General features: G+C 47.3%; 1 protein-coding gene across 2 annotated transcripts in view; it reads left to right on the forward strand.

The window, feature by feature from the left end:
* The window catches only part of macf1a (microtubule actin crosslinking factor 1a), a 238,971-nt gene that overhangs the window by 168,410 nt on the left and 46,488 nt on the right, over positions 1-24,073 (forward strand). For both annotated transcript variants that reach the window (XM_061058975.1, XM_061058976.1), the window contains 11 exons: positions 450-512; positions 907-1,145; positions 1,271-1,400; positions 2,310-2,509; positions 2,921-3,148; positions 3,231-3,507; positions 3,617-4,215; positions 5,073-5,261; positions 5,388-5,594; positions 7,629-7,946; positions 8,046-8,228. In XM_061058975.1, the coding sequence (XP_060914958.1) occupies positions 450-512; positions 907-1,145; positions 1,271-1,400; positions 2,310-2,509; positions 2,921-3,148; positions 3,231-3,507; positions 3,617-4,215; positions 5,073-5,261; positions 5,388-5,594; positions 7,629-7,946; positions 8,046-8,228 (2,633 nt within the window). The remainder of the gene's footprint in view (positions 1-449; positions 513-906; positions 1,146-1,270; positions 1,401-2,309; positions 2,510-2,920; positions 3,149-3,230; positions 3,508-3,616; positions 4,216-5,072; positions 5,262-5,387; positions 5,595-7,628; positions 7,947-8,045; positions 8,229-24,073) is intronic.

Genomic DNA, 24,073 nt, shown 5'->3' on the forward strand with positions numbered 1-24,073 from the left:
CGGGCTTTCTTTTTTTTTTTTTTTTTAAGATTTATTTTTGGGCATTTTGTGCCTTCATTAGAGCGATAGGACAGCGGATAGAGTCGGAAATCAGGGAGAAAGAGAGCGGGGGAATGATATGCAGGAAAGTGGCCACAGGTCTGATTTGACCCTGGGCTGCCCGCTTGGAGGACTACAGCCTCCATACATGGGGGCGCGCGCACTAACCACTGAGCCACTAGCGCCCTCATCCTCAGGCTTTCACCGCTTGTTCCCCAATCTCTTGTCCCCGTTTTTGACTCAATCCAACATCCTGTCTTCTTAATGAATGCCGCTAAAAATAACTTAAAATAGGTCCACAGCTGGCTACATTTGAACATTGCTGGATTTGTTTGTGTGTGTGCGTGAGTGTGAGCATACTCGTTTGTTGAAGTGCCACGGTCTCAGTCAGCTGTGTGTCTCTCTCCCAGGTGCTCCTCAAATCAATGGCTCAGCAGGTCCCAGCAGTGTCAATGGCATTCACACCTGCAAAGGTGAGCTCTCCCTATAGCTTTTTCTTCTCTCTCTCTTCTTATTAGTTTCCTCCTTAAAGAGACAAACTGTGACACGAACTGGACTGTGCTCCAGCTGCTTACCTTTTTCCTCGTACAGTCCCTTTACTGTTTCCAGACTCCTGCACCTGTCTCTGTCTCTGTCAGCTTCTGTCCATGCTAAACATCTGCCAGTGCCAGTTATGTTTAATTATGAAAACGTACTATTATTGCAACTTCACAATCTACAGTCCAGGACTCCTTTTATATCGGCCCACTCCATGCTTCAGCATACTTTAATAGTTTGTTCTAAATCTAATGACTTGACTCCTCTAAGATGTACTTGTCTGTTTTCTGTGTCTATAAATATTTATCTTCTCTGTGTGTGTGCCCTCAGACCTGACAGAGCTCCAGGTAGCCGTGTCTGATGTGAACGGTCGATATGAGACGCTGGGTGGAGAACTGAAGGAGCGTCTCGGTCGCCAGCAGGCCTCGCTGGAGCTGAGGCAGACGGCCAGGCAGGGCACTGAGGACCTGAAGAGCTGGCTGACAGACAGAGAGCACAGCCTGAAACAGGGACAGACCGCCTCCCCCTCCAGACCCGAGGTGGTACGCGCCCAGGCCCAGGAGAACAAGGTACATGCACATGTTTTTATTTCTCGATTCCCTTTTTGAACGCTGAGCAAAATGTGTACTGTTGAATGAAAGAAGTCGTTTTAAGTCGCTGCTTTAAGTCGTCTCGTGATCTCTTGCTTCTTCAGGCCTTGCTGTCAGAGCTGGCAGAGCACTCGGGGAAGGTAGAGGAGCTGAAGAGCACGCTGAGGAGGCTGATCGCTGACAATCCTGACTCTCCTGAGGCAGACTCGTGGAGGCAGCAGCTGCAGGAGATAGGTACGTGCTGCAGCTAACAGATCTGTGGCAGAATGATGGACCAGACGTTTTATATCAACACATAGAGATGAAGTTTGCCTCAGCTGATTTAGGCAAAAACTACATCAGAAACAAGATGTTAACTACAGCCTACAGCCTCCACACATGGGGCGCGCACACTAACCACTAGGCTAAAACCCTCTTAACACTGATCACTGAAACACTGTATAAAGATTATTGATGTTGCATATTGCTAACACACATCTAATTCTGCTCTAAATGAATAAGTGGAGGAAACATAATTCGGGTTTCATCGTGGTGTGTCCGTCTTAAAGAAAGCAGCACGGTGCCTCAGAATTTGTAATAAATGTTCCAAGTGAGATGGTTATGATCCACAGAGAGAGAGAGAGAGAGAGAGTGGGAAGTGTTCTGTAGAAGCTATTTGTTCTTTCACATGCTTGATATTTTTACCAGAGCCTCCTGTGAGGTCACCGAGCCAGAAATATTTAAGGTGCAATCCAAGAAGGGGCCTTTATATATTTTTATTTCATAATGCTTTTTCAAAGCCGAATGGTCTACGTCTACACACACACACACACACACGCGCAGACACACAGTCCTAGAGGCCTCGAAAATGAGTCACAGATGAAGAGAGACAAACGAGTAAAGAGGAGGGAGATAAAAAAAAAAAGTGGTATTGTTATGTCAGTTTGATAGATAAAGAAAAAGATGAAGATTGGTTTCATCATCATCATGATTTTAATTACATTTTCTGAGGGTCTCATTTTCATACTGTCTAAAAGGAAAGCAACACTGTTTAAAAGAAGAAGTCAAGAAGGAACCAAAAACACTGCATTCTGCTCCTTTTGCTGAATTCACAAGGAAATCCATACAAACATTTATCATGCTCTCCGTTTGTCTTTCCCCTAGACTCCCGCTGGCAGACGGCCAATCAGACAGCAGCCCAGAGGCAGACTGAGCTCGAGACGTGTGCCGATAGGCTGGGCAGCTTCGCCTCAGCGGCCAGCCAGCTCGGCCCCTGGCTGAGGGAGAAGGAGCTGATGATGAGCGTCCTGGGGCCGCTGAGCATCGATCCCAACATGCTCAACACACAGAAACAACAAGTACAGGTACGGGATACACGACTGTAGAAAACAATCACAAGAGGCTGTTTTCACACCTGACAGTTCAGCCTACCTCTGGAGTTTGTTATTCACATGTTTCCTTCAGAGCATGATCAGACTGGGAGGGGTCAAAGGGCGTGCAGAACCATAACAAAGCAGCTTCATTACGTGCACATACTGTAGATCACTCGTATAAACTTCATCGACCGCCTCCCACTCGCTCTTTTTGATTTTGCATATTACCTGCTGCGCTCACACATCGGCTCATGCAGACTTCTTGCAGAAATGCATGATTTTAAAAGTAAAGTGTAGTATATTAAAATGTTTTAAGACAGCTTCATGATGTCATATTCAGACTTTATTATAAGACGCATCACTGAATAATCTCATCTTATTTCTCCTCTCTCTCGTTTCCAGTTCATGCTGCGTGAGTTTGAGACCAGACACCCACAGTTTGACCAGCTGACCCAGTCTGCTGAGGGAATCCTCTCCCAGACTGGAGACTCCGCTCAGGACCCCAAGGACTTGGCGGAGGTGCGGGCTGAGCTGGGCTCCGTCACGCAGCAGTGGGAGGATCTAACGAGCCGACTGAATCAGAGGTCAAACCACATCGACCAGGCTCAGGGCACCAGCGAACGATACCAGGTAAGTGTAGTTGCTGAATCGGTTGTGTGCTTTATAGAGTTACCTTTAACTGTTAACTAACCCGCCGCCTCTCCTGCCCCAGACGTTACTCCGAGAGCTCTCCACCAGCGTTTCTGCTCTGGGTGAGAGGTTGGATTCTCAGGCCTCGCTGAGCGCGCAGCCCGAGGCGCTGAAACTTCGCCTGCAGGAGACTGGAGAGATCCGCTCAGAGCTGGAGAGACGGCGCACTGAGCTGGGTGAGGCCGAGAGGCTCTGCCAGGAGCTGAGCGCCATCGTGGCCGAACCGTACCTGAAGGAAGAGCTGAGCAAACGACTGGAGAGCGTCAGCGGGCCGCTGAAGAGCTTAGAGGAGCGAGCAGGTTTGTGCAGCCAGTGTTGATGATATTTGAATTAGTTGAATGTGTTTTTTATACAGAGATAAAAAGTTTGTCATGATTAATGTTTGAGCTCTGCTTGTTTCTCTTCCAGCCGACGGTCTCTCCCAGCTTCAGACCGCACTCTCGTCCACTCAACAGTTCCAGCAGATGTTCGCAGAGTTGCGTTCCTGGCTCGACAAGCAGGCCGATTCCAGAGAATCATCCATCGACTCTTTGCCCTGTCAGCCCGCAGCCATCCGCTCCCTGCTGGCTCAGACCGACGAGCTCCAGCGCGGGATCGCCAGTCAGCGAGGCTCCTACGAGCTGCTTCAAGCCGAGGGAGTGTCCCTGCTCGCCACTTTGCCCGCAGGTGGAGAGGAGCGCTCTGCGCTGCAGTCCCGCCTGGCATCTCTGAGGCAGGACTGGGAGCGGCTGAACCAGAGAATCTCAGATCAAGAGAGCAGACTGAAGAGCACTCTGAGCAAAGCAGACACCTACCAGCAGCACAAGGCCGAGCTGACCCCGTGGTTAGCAGAGTGTGAACAGAAAGATGGAGACATTCAGCCGTCACTGGAGGCGTCGGCTCTGGATGAAGCTTTGCAGAGGGCTCGAGGTCTGTCTCTGGACCTGGAGAGACGACAACCTCTCCTGGAGGCCTTCAATACTGCAGCGGATCAGCTGCTGGAACAGTGCTGCATCGGAGACGAGGAGGTAGTTAATGGATTTACATTTATGGCACTTGCTCCATCTCTCCAGTTGTCTTATGTTTCAAATAAGGCAAGTGATATTAAATCGTTAACACAGGCGATTAATCAAGCGTACATTTTTTATAGAACTTTCCTGCTTCAAATGCAAATTTCTTTGGAGCCTGATTCACCTTCATCATCCTTTAAAAAATATAAAAAATGATAACCAAATGTGATGCAGACTCAGCAGAGACGGGGAGACTTGCAGGACCAAGTTCATTAATGACTACAGTGATGACCTGATATAAACTTTAGTTTGATCATGAAGCCTGATGTTCCTCTGTAGTGAGGTGGATTATTAGTGAAATATGAGAAGTGCACTGAGGACTCAAGTCTCTTTGCACCATGAAAAACCAGACAAAAGATCAGCATCATTAACACTCAGATCCCTTTAATGAAACATCTGTCTCCTCACTGCGCTGCGTTATCATTAACTTAAGGGTGACATCCCTCAATTGAGTCATTCACAGTATGCAGAGGCTTAGTTAATGCATGATAATGGGGCGATCTGACTTCAAAACTGTCACTAAGAAGACAGGGCACATCTATGCCAGGCTCATAAAGAGGTGCCTTCTGTTGCACTAGAAAAGCAATTCATTTTATTTAATTCTCAGGCAGCAGCAGTCGGCTAAACATTCACTTGTGTGCTCAAGTTGGGGTGTTTGGAAACATCTGGCTTACATTTTTTTTTTAAATCTAAATGTAGGTGTGTGAGAGGTCCTGTGTTGGCATGCATGAGAGGATTGTTTGTGCTTTAAAAAATCACAAACTAAAAACCCAAAGAAAGCGTAACTGACGTCATGTAAACTGGTTTTCCTGTAGGTTCGAGATGAGAAGGCACAGCTGAACCGCAGGGTGGACAGACTGGGCGAGAAGCTCCATAACCGCACCTCCCAGCTGGAGGAGCTGGCCGGCCGCCTGAAGGAGTTTGAAGAAGGCCGACAGGCTGTAGAGAGGAGGCTGGAGGCGGCAAAGCACCAGATTGAAGTCCAGGAGGCTTTGGGACCACAGGTACTGAAAAACATTCTTTGTATTCTTCTAAAAAAAAAAAAAGGTGTGGGAGAAAGAGCTTTGGTGTTGTGGAAGTGATATGTTCAATAAGATAAAGGATTACATGTTTACGTCTTTCCTTCTCAGGCCTGCAGTGCTAAGAGCCTGGAGCGACTGAGAAGTCAGCAGGAGAGTCTCAGGTCCTTGAAGCCTCAGGTGGTCTATCTCAGAGACCTGGCCCAGGGGCTGGTACAGGACTCACCTCAGACACCGGGAGGCAGCACTGAGGGGGCGCCGAGGCTTCAGGATCAGGCCAAACACACAGAGAAGGACTACGATGACGTCACTGACAAGGTGAGAAACAGAAGAAGAAGAAATGATTTAAACACAGTCATCAACATTTCAACAACTTTATCTGCACAAACGGAATCATTCCTCCTCTTGCAAAAACAGAGTAGGGTTTTCTGTCACGACTTCACCAGCTACCAAAGAGCATGGAGAGTAAAAGGCCTGAAGAGGTCAAAAAGCTCCAGCAACACTGGACTTCGTTCCGGCTTGTGGCCTCGTTTGCGTTGCTCTAATAGAACTAATAAAGTTGATCTTTGTGCTACCAGTGCTGCTGGAGCTTTTGCTTATTGGTGTTTTTTAAACAAAAGTCTCCTGAAAATATTCTGCTTAAGCTGTATCCATGAATGTAAAACATCTGTGTGAAGTCGGGATGAGCCGATTTGTGAATGCATCAGGAAATATATTCAAAGCGAGCTAGCGGGCGGAAGTGATGGAGTTAATTGAGCTCTAGTAATTGAATTGAATTTATTTATTTAATAGGGACAATGCAATTTAACATAATTGCAATACAAAGCATGAAACTGATGTGCTGCATAAAGAGTATTTGGCTATTGCTAATTTCCAACTCGTGTCCCCAGTTGGGCCTTTGTGTAAACAAACAGATTAAAATGTACAACATTCAGTTACATAAAACCCCAGAACACGATATGAGGATACATTAAAAGATCGTCATGCTCTTTTCTGCTCACCAGTACGGTCTCTTCCACTCGTGTGTTGATCCTGTGAATACATCCAGTTTCTTTTAAGCGTTGAGGTAAAGACAAAGTACTGTCATGTCAGTGACACGTGTGCATAAGCAGCTCAATTTATAAACACATTTTCATGAGTGCATGTGTGAAAGTGCCTCGTCATCCTTTTTGGATAATTGTCAGAAACAAACACTGATCTGAACTTTACTCATGCTTGATTTTTTTGGGAGTCTTTCTGCTCCCAAACCGGATCAAATATGGCAAAAAAAAGAAAAGCTTGTTAATGTTTATGAAAATAAGCCTGACCCACATTTTGAGGTGCATTTTTAAGAAGTTCAGAGTCGTCCTCCCAGCAGGTGTCTGAGGAAACACAACAGAACATGAGGAGGGGGGAGTCACAGGGTTTATGAATTGATATAACCTCAAAAATTAATCCTGCCTAAAGTGAGCAAAAGTTGTAAAAGCGCAGAGAACTATCCATACCTAGATCACTGTGTAAAGATTTCAGTGTGTGTGTGTTTCTGTGTGTGTGTAGTTGACAACAGTCCGCGATGTGAGCGAGAGCAGAACAACCACAGCTGACACAAGAGTCTGTTTATGCAGTCGTATATGGTCACTGTGCACATTAAACACTTTATCAACATTTGAAATGTAAACCAGAGCTCGCAGAATTCAACACCACGACCACAGTGTTGCATCTATTTTCTGCAACGCGGGCTCCAAATATTCCATTTAAGGTCCGAGCCATCACAGGAAGTCTCTCTGTAAATACGGCAGCCCGTGTTATTCACTGTGTTTCCTTTTCTGAATTATTGATCTGATGTTTTTTTGCTGTTGTTGATGATGCAGATAAAGCTGCTCTTAGATAATGTCTCTCTCCTGCACCTACACTGGCTGAATCTATTTTTACATGCTGTTGTGTTGCATCATTTTCTGCTTTGGTTACGTTGGAATTTGTTGCAGTGGGTTAAGTTTTAAATAAGAAAGAAACAAGCAAAATTTTACCAATATCATTTTCTTCCATTACATTTTTTTTTTGTCAATTTTTTCGACGGATTATAATCCACAAAAAATACTTTCATTGTCTTTAAGTGATCGATGAATCACTCAGATTTCATATTTAGTGTTGTACGCTCAAAATCAACTCATTATCTCCAATTTTTTTCTTTGCTAAAATTTCAGTATTCATTTTTTTTGCTGATTGAAACCTTAATTGAAAAGTTTTCAGAAATACCACAGTGAGTCAATAATCACATCGGTTCACTTGATGAGAAAATACAAAACCTAACAGGGCGTCTCCTTACACCTCCTGTGCCTTTTTCTCATCCGCTTCATTTGATCTCTTCCTCAGATTGAGCAGTGCTGCTCCTCGTTGGAATCCCGGCTGCAGGGTGTGGGCGAGGTCCAGTCTCACGTACGAGACGTCTTCTCGCGCCTCGCCGACCTCGACGACGAGCTGGACTCCCTCAGCCCGGTGGGACGTGACGCAGACTCCCTGGCCTCTCAGACCGACGCCCTGAAGGGCTTCTTGTCCCGTCTGGCCAACCTCAGGTCGGAGCTGGAGGGTCACGGGTCGGAGTGCACCACCATGCTGCGGCGAGAGGGCTCGTCCCCTGACCTCCTGGCTCTCAGGCGGGAGACGGAGGCTCTGAGCCGCCAGGCCGGCAAGGTAAGCACGAAGAAGGATGAAATTCATCTGTTCAGTTTTTAGATATGTACTTTCCAAGTTTTCGTCCCTACATAATTCCTTCTTTTTTTGGTTTGCCAGCTGAGCGAGCGTGGTCAGGCCCGCTTGGATCAGATCGAGGACGCCGCCGAGAAAGTGCGGGAGTTCTACAGGCAGGTGGCCGAGCTGCAAAGCCTGCTGGGAAGGGCCGAGGAGGGGCTGAACACGCAGGGCCTCGTGGGCACAGAGGTGGAGATGATCAAACAGCAGCTGCAGGAGTTCAAGGTAGGAAGGAGCTCCTGATTAGTCACACGCTCGTGATTCAAAATGCAGCGTGCACGTGTGCAATGAAAAGCTGACGGCGGCGGTGTGTGTGTGTGTTTGTGTTTGGAGGGTAAACTGACGAGCTGATTGAGGCCTGATTTGATTGAGTTTACGAAATCTCTCCTCCTCTTCAATCATAATTCTCTTTTATGTGGATTTCTTTGGCGTGTGCTGCACGACATAGAGGAGTCGTTGGTATTTAAACACGTGTGTGTGTGTGTGTGTGTGTGTGTGTGTGTGTGTGTGTGTGTGTCGCTCTCTCAGGCAGTTTTAATATCCGATTGATGATGTGGGTAAAGAAACATGAAAGAATCCAAGTGAATTCAGGCTGAAAACATTTTTATTTCCCATCATGCCACTGAAACTAATCAGCAGAGATAAAGAGGAAATATTCAGCATAACATTAGCTTAGATTCAGAGTGTGTGTGTGTGTGTGTGTGTGTGTGTGTGTGTGTGTGTGTGTGTGTATGTGTGTGTGTTTGTGTGTGTCATGAATAGTGACATTCAATATCTGTTACCTCAGTGGAGGTCTGTATCCATCCTTTCCTTTGCTCAGACCTCTAGAGACCATGAGGTAAGGCTGTGTGTGTGTGTGTGTGTGTGTGTGTGTGTGTGTGTGTGTGTGTGTGTGTGTGTGTGTGTGTGTGTGTGTGTGTGTGTGCGTGTGCGTGTGCGTGTGCGTGTGCTTGAAAGGCCTGACGCACTGCTGAATCATGAGGCTCTCTTTAAAGGACACTTTTTCACTTCTTTTAGTGCTTCTCTTTAACATTCACCAGACACTCATCCATCCTCTCTCTCTCTCTCTCTCTCTCTCTCTCTGTCTCTCTCACGCTCGCTCACATTCCTCTCACCTCATGACATTCACACACCACACTTTGATCATTCTGTAAACTCTGTCACCGTGGAGACGGACGATGGTCCAAAGTCGCCTCTGCAGCTTTTCTTGTGGAGTCCTACTGATTCATCGACCAGCTGATATCGGCCGATATTATCACATCACTTGACCATCGTATCGGCTGATTTAATGTCTCATGTGCCGATATATCAAAGGTTTAATCAGTTTAAGTTCTTTATCTTCACATAGTTTCTACCTCCTGCATTTAGGAGCTGATGTCAGGAATGTGCTCGTCCGGCACCTCCGCTGTCTTTTACTGCTTTCCTCCTCTGCTCGCTTCACGGCTACAGACCGCTCGTTCTGTCTGACCGTTATCATTTAAGAGCACATTCTCCGGCCATGATGTCACATCCTGTCCACTGCAGAAAGCTGCACGAAGCTCACGAAAGGGAAGGAGAAGAATGCATGAATCAACGAGCATTCACATGAACCTCAGAGACGGTGACGTTTTCTTTTTTTAATGTGATCGCTGATTCATGTGATATTAGTGCTTCATCGTTTGGAAGAATAAAGTGTGACTTGTGCTCGTTCCCTGGAGAGTTCTCTCTCTCTCTCTCTCTCTCTCTCTCTCTCTCTCTCTCTCTCTTCTGTTGGTAAAAGACGTGTGGGTGGATCAAAGAACATTTCTCTCCTGTTTTCTCGTCCTCGTCCTGCTCGTTTTCATTCCTACTCTATCTGGTGTTTTTTTATTTTATTTATTTAAACGGATTATGTGGATATTTGTTTTTGAGTATCGTCATTACATTCCCTCACATCTCACTCTTGACCCACTAACCTCTCTGCGGCTACGTCTTTCTTCTCTCCCCTCACCTGTTTCTGGGTCTCTCTGACTGACTGTCTGTCTCCCCCCTCCCTCCCTCCCTCGTCTGTTAATGAGAGCAAGCCGAGCGAATGTTTTGCATAGAACAAACAGACAGACGAGATAAAGAGGTGTTGAGGGAAGGATGAGGGGAGGGCGAGGGAGAGCTTCAGAGAGAGAGAGAGAGACAGAGGGGAAACATGAAATAGGCTGCACTTGAAAAGGAGAGGCAGATCAGAGAAGACAGAGGAGCTTTATTCTGGCTGGCGTTCAGTTAAATGAAAGGTGTCAGGTTTACAGGTGCACCCACACTCACAAATGACCAGGAGAGAATCTGCTCAAAGAAACATTACAGTCGACACTTTTTAAACCAGTATGTGTCTTTTACTCCTGATAGAACCCGCTTCATGTAGAATAATCTTTTTATCAAACCACAGGGACTCGTTAAGGATCTCTCTGCATGTCTGCTCTCCGATCTCTGCCTTGAATGGACAGAGACAGAGATATTTACTGACGGTGCTTTTGATGGTTTGCAACATTTCATAGTTAAGAGCTCTTAATGATGACAAAAAGAAAGACTTGATGTCATTTTTTCAAGTCAATATCTAGAAAGTAATATTTCATCTTTGATACCAGTCCTTCTATATTCCAGCCTTCCTCTTCATATTATATCATATTTTATTATTTCGGGGTTCATTTTGCCTGTCTTCTTTAATTATTCATACGTCTTTGCAAAAAAAGAACTTTATAGTCGCACAAAAAAAGACAAAAAACAATCTGAAGGTGATAATCATGTCGTCGGTGCACTGATTCAGATTCGCCTCCGTTACAAGCTGTGAGCAGAGGTGCAGACACGCTGGTGGCAGACTGGGTGACAAAAACAAACGTGGGGGCACGATAACTACGGTCTGCAGAGAATGTAGAGCGCGGAGGAAAAGTCTGTCACTCTTATCTGAGGGTGTTCATTTGAGGGCAAAAAAAATCTGGGAGGATAGCAGGGGGGGTTGGGATGAGGGGACAGAAAATGAGAGTCAAAAGAGAGAGCGGTGATAGATCATAACGGCGGCTTAGTGATGCACATAGAGAGATAAGAAATGTTGTTAAAGAGGGGACACGGTGAGAACGATCTTTGGACCCTTTCAGACTCTTTGTCATCTGTATCTCTGTAATGTAGCTGCAGTTCATACCTCGTCTATCCTGCTGAAACAGTCTTTGAAGGGATCTTTGAAGTCGCCCCCTGCTCTGCTTTGTTTCTACCTTCTCTCTCTCTCTCTCTCTCTCTCTCTCTCTCTCTCTCTCTCTCTCTCTCTCTCTCTCCTCTCTGTAACCGATCCAGCTCGGCTCATTTCAAACCTAAACATGTCTGTCTGGCTCCGAAACAGACTGGGCCACCCCTCTCCCCAACTCCTCATTCTCCTTCTTCCCCTCCCCCACCAGACCCCATTTCCAATCCAGAGGGATGATGTCATGCCGATGCTTAGAAAGACGAGGGGGCTCTTTCAGTACCGCGTGTGTGTGTGTGTGTGTGTGTGTGTGTGTGTTGTGTGTGGTTGGAGGGCAGCCATGGGAGAAGGGGTCATGGGAGTGGGAGGTGATGTTGTCAGATTATTTTTTAAACTTCCTAACGGTGATCTCACAGATAATTACTGGGTCAATGAGGAGAGAGAGAGCGAGAGAGCGAGAGAGAGAAAAGAGAGAATCTAAATGAGTCCTCACTCGTAGAACATAAGTATAGAAGGCAAACTGTTTGTGTACTGAACCTCTCGAGCCCCATAAATTGAGAAAAGGCATCAAAAGTCTGGTCAGATTCTGTGCCTCGTTTTTTCCTTTTAGAATCAGTTAGTCTGACTCCAGTTCATCACACAGTTTTAAAGAGCAAGCTTCTTGTGTTCACATAACATCTTACTATTAAAAATCTGTCTTTTGTCTTCAAATAAAGCACACGCCACGAAAAAACACAAATCTATGAAGCTGTTTTTACACATGCACTCGTTTCTAGAACCTTTCAGGCAGCCTGTCCCTGAAATCCTCCTGAGTTAGATTTCACACAGTGGGAGACTATCCCTGTTGGACGGGAAAGGGGGGGGCGGGGGGGGGGGGTCGCGGAGTCCAGAAATGATGGACCAAACAACAGAGTCAGACGCTTTGATGGCAGTTTTTTGTCTTCGTATCAATGCAACGTATATCACGACATATCCACGATATATAAAGAGCAGAGAAGAAGAAGCTGATGAACAGAAAACTTAAATGAAGCAGATCCATTACCTGGATGGACATTTGGGCTGCTTGTGTAGACTCCTAAAGCAGCGTGCCTCATTTTGTACATGAGGACATGTCGGTCCCATGACACCAAGTCAGTATTATGAGTTTACTGCTAACCCGCAGAGAAAACTATGGACGGTGTGCTTTGAAGCAAATAGTGACAGAGAGGACAAAGAAGTTTTGTGTGAGAAACGAGATCAAAAAGTTCTGTACATGTTTATACATGGCCCTCCTGTCTGCACATATGTGCTACTGTGGAATCTGTGTTTGTATTTAGGGTCACTCTGTGGGCCGTTGAAAGGTGTGTGTGTGTGTGTGTGTGTGTGTGTGTGTGTGTGTGTGTGTGTGTGTGTGTGTGTGTGTGTGTGTGTGGGCGCATCAGAGGATGCTTCTAATTCCAGTCTTTTTTCGGGGTGCAATCCAGAATCTCAGCTGTCTCCTCTCCCCACCCTCGCACATAAATACACAAATACACACGGACACACATCAGGGTGTGGCATCAACATCCCACTGCATGCCCCTGGCTCACTCCGTCCCGAAGCAGCTGACACAGTCTCTGGGTGGGATGATAACACACACACACACACACACACACACAGTCATGCACATTAGTGTTTGAGGCTCTAAACTCTGCAGATGGACATTCCTGCGATGGGCTGGTTAGTCTGGGTGACAGCAGAACTGGAAGCGTGTGTGTGTGTGTCTTTGTGCAGACGTGTTCCCTGTCCTAAATCATGACTGCACGCCTCCCCCTGTCCTCACCCCCCCCCCCCCCCCCCTCCTCACACCCTTCACCTCCTCCTCTCGTATTATTTTATCCTCCTATACTTCCTCCTCTCCATCTCATCATCCTCAGAGGATCTTAAAGCGCGTGACTCACCGTCCTTCCCCACACTGACTGTGTCAGCAGCTATTTAATGATGGGAGTACAAGTGGAGCCAAACTGGGCCAGCAGCTCACTTGGTTGACTTTGGGGCCCGTGCTGTGAATCTGGAACGTGTCCTAATTTTCACCTATAAAGCTGCTTACACGTTTAAATTTTAGTTTGGTAATTAGCGGGTTTTAAGTCGAGCGTATCCAAAGTGTTACTGTGTCGCTTGTAAAATACATTTTTTTCCCGTAACTGACCTGATTTAAAAATATCATGTGTTAAAACAGACCCATGCAGTGCAGCACATGATGCGGTCATGAGAGCGCATATTGAATATGGCTGAGTAAGAGGCCCTCAGCAAAATCTCTGCTCAGGTCAGGAAACCATAAATCATTAGTGACGTGAAAAACCCTCAAGAAGAAGAGCAGGTTTAGCTTTTAAAAGGTTAAAAAGGATTTTATTGATGAGAAAATACAACCCTTCACCTTAAGATAACAGCCTCTTTTCTTTATACTGGACATAGACATACATAACTAGAAAACACATGTTGAAACACATGTTACTAGAAGCTGAAAACACAGTATTAAAAAGTAGCTTCTTACCCTGCACCCTACTTTCAACAGGGCCCAGAGTTGCATACTTTCTCGAGCTGCCATGTTGGCTCGCCCCAACTCAAACCAAAGGTGGCGTGCAGTCAGAGGAGTTCAGTGTGTCAGAGCCCGGTAACCCTCTCATGACTCCTCGGCTAATCCGAGTCAGACGTCATCTGGGCGACAGACTATTTACTGAAGTTTGCTGGACTTCATTTGGTCTTCCTGTTCTCCTTCAGTCTGATTAATCATGTCTCTCAGTGTGTCCTTGTGTGTGTGTGTGTGTGTGTGTCTGAGTGCATGACTCCTATTTCCCTCTGTTGTTTTGCCTCTCGGAGGAGCTGATTGGATCACAGCTAACATCATTTCTGTAATCATGTAACTTCATTTCACCGGCTGAATTTACCTTTAGCTGCTTGCTCACACAAACAAATCTCCTGGAACCCGTGTGAGTGTTTCAGGGTCCGATCGAGAAAGTGACTCATTGTTCTGACTTTGGATTGTGTGATCTAAACATTTCTGGGATGGTGTGTGTGTTCGTGTGTGTGTGTGTGTAACATCTTAGCCTTTCCACTCTCAGGTCCTATATTGTTTCAGCTGTTGTGAATTAGAAAGGCATGTCATGGCTCGGCCCGGCCTTCTCGCTCTCCGTCTTTTTCCTTCTCTGAAGTCAGTGGAAGCAGAAGTTCTCCTCGGAGGTGAGGGTGGACGAAAATGAATAGAAAGTAATAAATCATTATATTTAAGAGTAGTTCACAAAATATCTGTTTTGTTTTAATTGTTCTTGGAATAACGTAAAGGGAAGATGGAAAGAGATTTTCCAGCAACATATTTGCTGCGACCGTGAAAAGCATGAGAGGAAAAAGAGTTCTAGGGATCAATTTCTGATTTTCTCTCCTGTGTTTTTCACTTAACAAAATGTATCGCCTGTAAGGTTGTCATTTTTTTTTAATTAAGATTGATAGTAATGAAAAGTACCAAAGCTTCAGAAAAACGTATTCAAGCAGATTTTAACCCCGAGCTGCGGTGAGAAAGCGAGAGAGAGAATGAGCGAGCAGTGGTGGTTGATTAAAAAAAACAAAAAAAAGCACAGGTCGACAAATATCAACATTCACAAAAGTTGCAAACAAACTCCTGCACACTCTCGACCAATCAATCAATCTCCACTTAAATAGAGCCAACACTCATTTGCACATGTATGTTTTGGAACCAAGACATTGTCAATTTATTTTTACATTTGAGAATCTCTCTCTTGATGGAAGCTTTTGACTAAACATCAGTAGGTTTTTTTTTTTTAAAGCTTTTCTCTTTTTCAATACTGCTGATTATCATGATAACGGTGACAGTATCATTTTAAATCATGTGGTATCCATTCGAATCAGAGAATCGAACATGTTGACAACCTTAAAGCATGGTGAAAGAACTAAATGATACTGAGAGAGACTGAGTGCTGCTCGCTGTGTGGATGTGTGCTGAGATCCTGCAGAGGAGCGTGTGGGTGTGTGGATGTGTGGGAGATGTCGGAGGCTGAAGGAAAAAGAGAAGAGGTGGTTGTGAGAGCGAGATGACCTCCAGCATTGACCTCTCAGCAGGCAGCCTCACAGGTGTTGTTTGTGTGGGAGAGAGAGAGAGAGAGAAAGAGAGAATTCATCTATTTTTACCACTTTTAAACTCCCCAAAACGTCTAAATCTCCACGGAGAATTGACCTCCGGAGTGTTTATAACGTGAAAAGTCCTTTCTGCATTAATTGCACATGGACGACGTTGGAATCCACCCGTGACATACGCTTCTGTCTGCCAGCTGAATGAAAACACACCGCCCCACACACAGCGGTGGAAGCTAGGCTGCAGAAAGTGTGAACTTTTTATTGCCTTAAAGAATGTCTTTGTGCACATGCCGACTCGCTTACTGTTAAATTGTGAAACACACAGTCGGTCAGTTGTCCACCTGCACAGTCCTGCACAGTCCTGCACACACTCCCCAAATCTGCTGCAAAAACTGAAACCACCATGATGACCTTCAAACGTGTGTGTTGATGATTGACAGGCGTGTTTATTGAGGTTATTGAGCATGATGGGGAAGGTGCATGCCTTATTTGCTTAGACGTTAGTGTGTGTGTGTGTGTGTGTGTGTGTGTGTGTGTGTGTGCTTTATTGTCTTTGTCTGACTTTGGGTGTGTGTGTCCAGGTGTCCTTTGTCTGTCTCTCTGCATTAGGAAGGTTGAGAACAGTAAATGCTTTCACACACACACACACACACACACACACACACACACACAGGCAGGTGAAATGCCCTGCTAGTTAATATAAAACTACCCCGGAGAGTTGGAGAGGAGGAGGAGGAGGAGGAGGAGGAGGAGGGCGGGTTAGGAGAGTGAAAGCGCAGACAGAAAGCGAAATGGCAGCTCCGTTTTTCTCCCGCTGCCAGGTTACCACAGAGGGGGGACGGAGAGTGGGACAGATGGAGGGATCGAAAAACAAGACATGGAGGGATAAAATGACATTTAACCGCAGCGGTTTCTTAATACAGATTGCAGATTTTCTCTGGCTTTTAGAGGGAAGAGAGAAATGAAAGGAGCGATACAGACGGAGAGTATATTTTTCCTGTCGACAGGTGTTTCCCCATGAGCAAATAAACGACCCAGAAAAGTCAATAATACACACTTCATGCCCTCCACCTGTGTTTGTGTTTATGTCACTTAGCGGCACTAAGTGGTTTCAAACCTCTAGACGCAGAAAACACCAGTGTGAGCCCTCCATTTTGGCAAAACACCATTTTCATGTGAATTACAGGCCATTTAGTGGACGCTGTGAACCAAAGTGAGGTAAAGTTTTTTGGTTTTTTTTTACCACAGAATGACCCCCGGGGGGGAAACTCGACCACCTAATCCTCTTGTCCCAGCACTCCTCTCTCCTCACAGCCTCCCTCCCTCCTCTTTCTGTCTGATCTGTGACTCTTTAACCAGCCGTGACGCCTCGGGAATGAATGAATGAAAATGACAGGCAAGGTTGTAGAATGGGGAGAGCCGCAGAGGCTTATCAGGTTAAATCCTAAACAGATCATGGGGGGTCAATGGTGGACGCATAGACTCTGCTTGTGTCAACAGTCAATGAGGCGGGGGAGGAAGGAGTCATTTGAATGAGCAAATTAAATAAGCTTAATGTGTTTATGGGAACCTATTTGTCCTTTATGCCTCCTTAAGTCTTTAATTTTTCTTGTTTTGGGTTCTTTTTCCCCCCCCGTCCGTTCTCTTGGTAGCTGTCCCACATCTGCAAACGCTTGGATTTAAATCTTGTTGTGGTCTGTGTACAGGGGCTTGTCGGTTAGCCGTGGGTCGCGCGAGAGTTTGTGAGCTTTGCATGTGTGTGGGTGTGTGTAGCAAACCAGTGACAAACCCCTTTTGTTTCTATGAAGACGTTTGCCTTGGACGCGGCAATGACAGCTGCAAGCGCAACTGACAGAGGGGTGGGGGGGGGGGGGGGGGGGGGGAGTTAAAAAGAAAGAGTGGAGTATTTAGCATATTTGACATGCAGGCCACGAGCTTCTCTGCGCAACAGTTGAGAAAGAGAGAGGAGGCCACTTGCAAGCGACGGAGATGCAGGAAAAGAGAAAAGAAAGAAAGAAGGCACGAGGTCTTTGGTTGAGATCTGCTTTAAACAAACACATGCTGAAAAAATAAGGGAAGAAGAAAGAAGAGGAACGCAGCATCTGGCTCTGAGAAGTCGGCGACTTTGGATAAAAAGAGAAGTGGCTTTAAGTTCCCTGCCTCCGGCCTGGAGCTGCAGGTTGCCATATTTGCTGTTATCCCCCTTCTTGCTGCTTGTGTGTCTGCTCTAAAGTTTTGTGTGGCACCCTGAAGAAGCAGACAGCACCCCCCCTTTCCTCCTCCCCTGTTATTTTGTGCACAGCCCTTTTTCCTCTTGGCCCCTCGGCCTCTGACACACACACACACACACACACACACACACACACACACACTCCCCAGCCGGATTGGGTTTCAGTGAGGGCGCAGACGGGAATGCACAAGTGGAGTCTGTGAATATCACAGACTTGTGTGCATCTGTATCTTTTCCACCAGCAGCTTTTTGCTTTTACCCACTCAGCACCACTGACCTGTAAGAACTCTGACAAAGGAGAGAATAGAAACAGACTGGACTTCCTTTTCTGCCTAGAGCCTGGACAATTGCTTTGGGGGGGGAAAAAAAGGCAGCTCATTACTGACTGATAAGCCTCTATTGTCACAGTCCCACCCCCCTCTCTCTCTCTCTCTCTCTCTCTCTGTGTGCCTACCTCCACTCCTTCCTTCTTTCTGCTTTCTTTTTCTCTGAGTCTGTATCATTTCGCTCAGAGGACAGGGTTTTTTTGTGCTCCAGAAGAGGGAGGCACCCCCCCCCCCCCCCCTTCCCGGGAGAATTAACAGTGGATTACAAAGCTGTGATGAATGTAGACATCTCAAATCACTAGCCACCTTTTTTCTCTTTCTCTCAGCCAACCAAAACTGTCCTCAGTGGCGTGTGCGATTCTGTGTTGTACGCCGCCTGCATGGAACCCGCATGTTGTATTTTTTATGACTTTTTGGAAGAGCCTTTATCGTTCCTCTTGTAACTATTTGAAAACCGGTTTATTGCTTGCTGCTCAGCGTGGGATAATGAGCTACATCCCACTATTCAGCTGATACATTTTTTATTTTTGGTTGTGAGCAAAATCCTCCTCTGCAAAACTCTTTCTCTCTGGCTCCACGCCCCCTCCTCGCAATCTACCTCCCTCTCTATCGCTACTTAATGCCCCAACGCCTCTCTCTCTCTCTCTCTCTCGTATTTTTTTCCCTTTTTTTCTGGCAGAGAGGAAACCAGCATGATTGGAGCACTTCCTGTCTTTTAATACCAGTGCAGGAAACAGAACAAACGGAGCTGAATTCAAACACAAACAGTGAGAGAGAGAGAGAGAGAGAGAGAGAGAGCAGGGAGGGGAGGCAGGGAGAGAGCAAGGAAAGAGAGAGAGAGAGAGAGGGCAAAAGGGACATGTGAGTGAGTGTGCGAGCGAGTGAGTGAGAGAAGAGGGGGGAGCGGCAAAGCGAGCGAGAGTGAGAGGAAAAGAGGGAGATTTTTTTAGCAGCTGCAAACCATTTCAGCTGTGTTGTGGCCTGAGAACAGAGACCGGGAGTGAAAGAAAGAGCTGGGGAGCCCACACGTCTCACAGAGAGAGAGAGAGAGAGAAAGAAAGAAAAGGAGAGAAGAGGAACTGGGATTGCGTGGCACTTTGTTTCCTTCTCAGTACGGACTCTGGAGCAGGGGGGGAAAGAAGACAGCGAAGAAAAGAGCAGAGAGGGAAGGGAGCGTGTCCTGGGATTGTCTGCTGGTGGAGAGGGGGGGGAAGACGCTGCCTGCAAAGCAAAGCTTGGGCTGAAAGCTGGGAGGGCTGTCTGGGTCTTTGCCCTCTGGATACAGTCCCACGACTCGCTGCTCTGCCCCTGCTCGCCTTCCTTGCCTGGCTGGTCCAGGATCAACCCCCACGCCCCCCCCCCCCCCCACCCTTTACTATCTACCCCACATGCCCTCTTTCACTGCAGCCTCACCCCCTCCGAGATCCTGCCTGCTTTCGATCTACTGTACCACCTCTCCCCTGGAGCCGTGGAGGATTAGAGGATGAGAGAGAAAGAAACCAAGATAAAAGGAAGAATTGAAACATTGACAGGGATTTCTTCACGCAAAAGCGGACTGCTTCTCTCTTTGTTCTGGATTTAGCAGAAGGATTTTCTTCAAATTGATAGACCGTTGTACGGATAATTGCGCTGATTTTGATTCAATAGTGATGACTGTTATGATGGCGATGAGATGTCTTAGACAAAATTAGGGTTTGTTCTGGATGCACAAAGCCCTGATTCTTTGCGATTGAAGAAAAGAAAATGAAAAGCTGTGGACTGCTTGAACACTTTCAGGACCACAAAGTGGCACAGTGACTTGGCAAAGGGATTTTAATTTCTCAGATTGTTCTCAAGTTTTCTTCCCTCAAAAGCCTAAGGAGGACAGACATTGTTGTGTCTCCTAAACTGGATACCGTATCGTCATTCATTGTCGCTGCATTTTTTTAAAACAGGAAGATAAAAGAGAATCATATCCATGGACTGTATTTCTTTCCTTTTCGTTGCACCCCACGCAGCCTCTCTTTTTATATAACAGAGTGGGTTTTCTCACCTTAAAAGGAGACTTTTACACTTCTCCGGCTGCCTCTCACTGAGTCTCTCAAAAGTTGTCCAAGCCCCTCTGCCTCTTCCTATTGTACCACGGAGAAGAGAGGAGACCGGAGAGGAACGAGAGGCAGAGGTTTTTGTGAGAGTAAAAAATAAGCGGGTCAAGGAATGAGTCGCCGTACATGAATATGGAGGAGAGAGCTATACTTTGTGCTTCTGACAGCAACACAAAGGGGTGTTATCTTCACGGTGCTCAGCTCACCTTGGACTTTGGACTTCTCAGAGAGGGAGACGATGACTGCTTCTTTCCCTTCTTCCTCCCTCGGTCCATCTCTCCACCTCTCCCTCATTCCTAACAGTCTTTTAAATAAACAGAGCTGGTGATTAATATGGTGGCGAGGGGGAGGGCTCACTCTCTCACTGCCTCGCTGATGCCACACAGCATCTCTGAAAGACCAAGGAAATGCACTGCTGTTGAAGTGACATAGGCAGGAACGAGACAGAGACGTGCTTTAGTGGGATGAAAACGTGGATGTTTATATTTTTGAACACTTCTTTGAGAATGTGAAACCTGAAGGATTTGTTTTGAACTCAGCCAAATGGACTGTGTGATTTTGTGGCTTGTTGGACCGTCAACAATTGAAGGTAAAGGAATTTTGCAAAGATTCCTTTTTTTGTTATATTCCCCTGCACCTTAAACGATAGGGTTTCTGTGGAAGTCCCACCAGAAGTGAAAAGGAAAGAATGGGGAAACCTCTGAGCCGTCCGGACTGCCTGAGGCAGAATCCTCGCTGCCTTGGAAAAGGTGATGAAGAAGAGGCATACATAGAGGACTGTTACGTCCCCCAGCGATCAATCTATGATACCATGCGCATCAATGAACAAATAGACCAAGGGACCAAACTGTGTCAGCCTTCCAGGAGTACTCTAGGCTCTGGTGGGGAGGTTAGAGGAGAGGGGAGTACACTATCCAGTAATGGCACCATTGGAGCTGAATTAGGGGGTGTGTTCGTCCCTAGAAACGCAGACAATGCCGGTGGATTGAAGAGACTAGATGAGCGAGTGATCTTTGATGCCTTAAAGCTAACGGGTGATGCTCAGATAATGTCGCCACCTGTTGCTATCGTAGGTCCAGGTTTGTCGATTGCCCAGTCCTCATCCGGCTCTGGTGTGGCCGCTGCAGTGGCCAAGAGGCGGCATCAAGGTGGCGATAAGAGGGACAACCCGAACCGGCGCTCCTGGAAAGCCTTTATGCCCCCTAGTTATCCCGAGTTTGCCGAAAGACTTGAGTTCTCGTCTCATGAAGGAGCAGAGAAGCGTTCGTCTGGGGCAGGTATCCCTCTCTCTCCTCTCCAGGTCATTCCTTCTCACCTCCCCCCCGCAACCCCCACCTCATCCACTCCTTCCTTAGCTCCTTACACGCCCTCCCCTCTATCTTCTGCTCCCCACACCCCTCCTGTCAACTTCTCGCCTTCATTGACGCCCACGGTTAGTCCGGTGCCTCCTCTCCAGCAGCATCCTCTCAGCAGGCAAAAGCAGGTTCACCCTTTGCTGCAGAAGCAACAAAAACAGACTCATGCGGCGCCGTCGCCTTCCAAAGAACAGCTTCCAGCCTTTGGCCAGACTCACGCGCCCCAGGTTTCTGGAAATACACCACAGCAAAGCCCCAGAGTTTCCAGACAGGTAGAGAGAAAAAAGGAGGGGCACAGACGGACTACTAGCTCTTCAAAAGCTGGAATTAGGCAGATCCCAGAGGAGCCTGTCGAATTAGTGAAGACCTCAGATTCAGAGAGGGATTCTCCTCTTCTGGACCAGGACCAGGGCGACAATGCTCCTCTCCTCCCACCAAAACCAGTCTTCTGCCCCCCTACCAAGGCCCGCACCTGGCCCCGCAGTATTACAACAGGGAAGAAGACCCCTGTTGGCCTCAGACACAACTTCCCTGTACTCCCCCCTTTGCCTCCTCTATTGGGCGAGGACTGCAACACAGATGAGGAGTCGCTTTATCTACTCGACCCCCCATCTCCATTCCTGAAAGAGGAGGAGGGGTTAATTTATGGGGGTCTTCCTCTCTCCCCCTGTATCAGTCAGGAGGGAGGTGAAGAGGGGCTCCTTGGCTGGGATATTCAGGGTAGCGATCTCGGAGAGCGCACAGCGTCCGAGCTCAAATTTGAGGAGGACGAGCGCAGGATACTCGAGGAGCTCGACCGAGAAGAGCAGGACGAGTTCAGCAAAATAATTAGGGAGGAGGAGGCGTTGAAAATAGAAAGGGACAAAGCAGAGGAGGAGAGAGCTCAGAGAGAAGAAAGAGAGTGGGAGGCCGTTCTTAAATTAGAGAACAGAGAGATAATTGACCAGTCTTGGGACAGAGAAACACTGGAATCAGAGGGTTGGGATTTAACGGGCTCCTCTGGACCCTGGCCTGTGTTGACTCCCCCTTCAGGGTTTGGAGGCCCCGGGGCTGCCAGTGCCTCGCCCTGCCCGAGCTCAGGGGCAGAGTCCGACGACCTCTTTCTCGAATTGGAGAGGCAGTGTCTGGAGGATGAAGGAGTGGAGGGAGTGGAGATGAGTGTAGACCCTGAGCCTTTTGATCCCTACAACCTCCCGTGTTTAGAGGAAGAGGAAGAGGAAAGAGAGGAAGAAGCCAAAAATTCCTGGGTAGATTTTGAAGGAACTCTCCCTGTAGATGCAATAAACTCTGTAGAGCCTGATAATGCTGCACCAGCCTTAGAGAATAATACAATAGACTCAAATTCATATCAATCTGAGCCTGTAGGACAGGTGAACTTTGACTTGGTGCGAGCACAAGACTGTGAAAAGGAACATAGTTTCATCGATGAAGAGTGTGATGTTGACTACAATGAGAACAAAGTGGAGGAGGAAGAGATGAGTTATCCAACAGACTCTGCTCTTGGTCAACAGTTGGAGTCAGACTCCAGTGGGGTCCACATGTCCCACCCGGACAGAACTGGTATTAGTGACATTACCCAGACAGAATGTGAACAAGGGCGACCTGCACCGACAGAAATAGACCCAGATAGCGGGGCATCGTCGGAGCACGATGGTGAGGACTGCGAGGAGAGATCCTCCTCGCCGCATGGCAACCTCCTCAACCCGTACGCCGAGGAGGGTGAGAAAGTGGAGGAGGCGATCGAGCAGATTGATGGAGAATTGGAAGAGGAGTTGGGAACAGAGTGGGATGTGTATGATCAGTCGGAGCCAAGTTTGGACGGCAGCGAGGGAGTTCTCATGGACCACTCCCTCGAGGCTCTGCACGCGGTCGAAAAAGAAATCGACAACGAATGTACACAGGATGTTGACGCTGAAACTTCCTGTCAAGAAAATCCAGTCCCTTCAGAGATTAGCACGCCTGCTGTGGAAATAACTTGTGAAACAGAAGGGACATGCTTAGTGTCAGAGACTCCTGTTCTTTCAACAGATGTAGTCTCAGAAATGGACGTGCCTGGACAACACCAAGATCTGGAAACGATAACACAAGTGACAGCTAGCACCCCCAAATCAGACTCTGCTCCACGACATGCAGACTCAGCACCCGCATCCTCTTTACCTCACTCGCCCTCTCAGTTGGATCCTTGTTGTGCTGGGTTGGATAGTAAAGACTCGGAGGCCTTTGTGATATCAGATAGCTTTGTTTACCTGGCTGTGTCTGCACCACCCCAGTACCCAAATGACTGCCCCCCATCGCCCCTCGAAGACTCCATTCCCCCAAGTCCTGTCCTCAAACCTTCCACCTGTCCGGACCCAGAGGAGGACGGATCTTTCCTTTCCCCTGACAGCTTTGTTTACATGGCAGCACCTGAACGGCCCCAGCCTGGGCCCGCAGATATCAGCTCAGCCTGCGAGGATGCTCAGGAGCTGGACTTGGACTCGTACTCTGAAGGGACCCAGTCTGGAATGGACGGGGTTGAGTTTGTCCTGGGCTCTATGACAGGGGACAGCGACTGGGAGTCTGATGGCTCCGCTCTAGACTTTCCTCCTCTGATGTCCACAGACCACCCCTGGGACCAACTTGAGCCGGGCCTCCTGCAGAGCCTCTTTACACAGACAGAGACGAGCCAAGCTCACGCCTGTAAACTCCAGGAAGAAAGGCCCAAGTCCGGGGCCACAGCTTGTCACACAGACCCCCTCTTTGAACCAGAACAGACCTCTAAGGAGGACACTGAATCGGCGACTATTT

This window comes from Labrus mixtus, chromosome 16 (assembly GCF_963584025.1).
Source record: "Labrus mixtus chromosome 16, fLabMix1.1, whole genome shotgun sequence".
Lineage (NCBI taxonomy): Eukaryota > Metazoa > Chordata > Actinopteri > Labriformes > Labridae > Labrus > Labrus mixtus.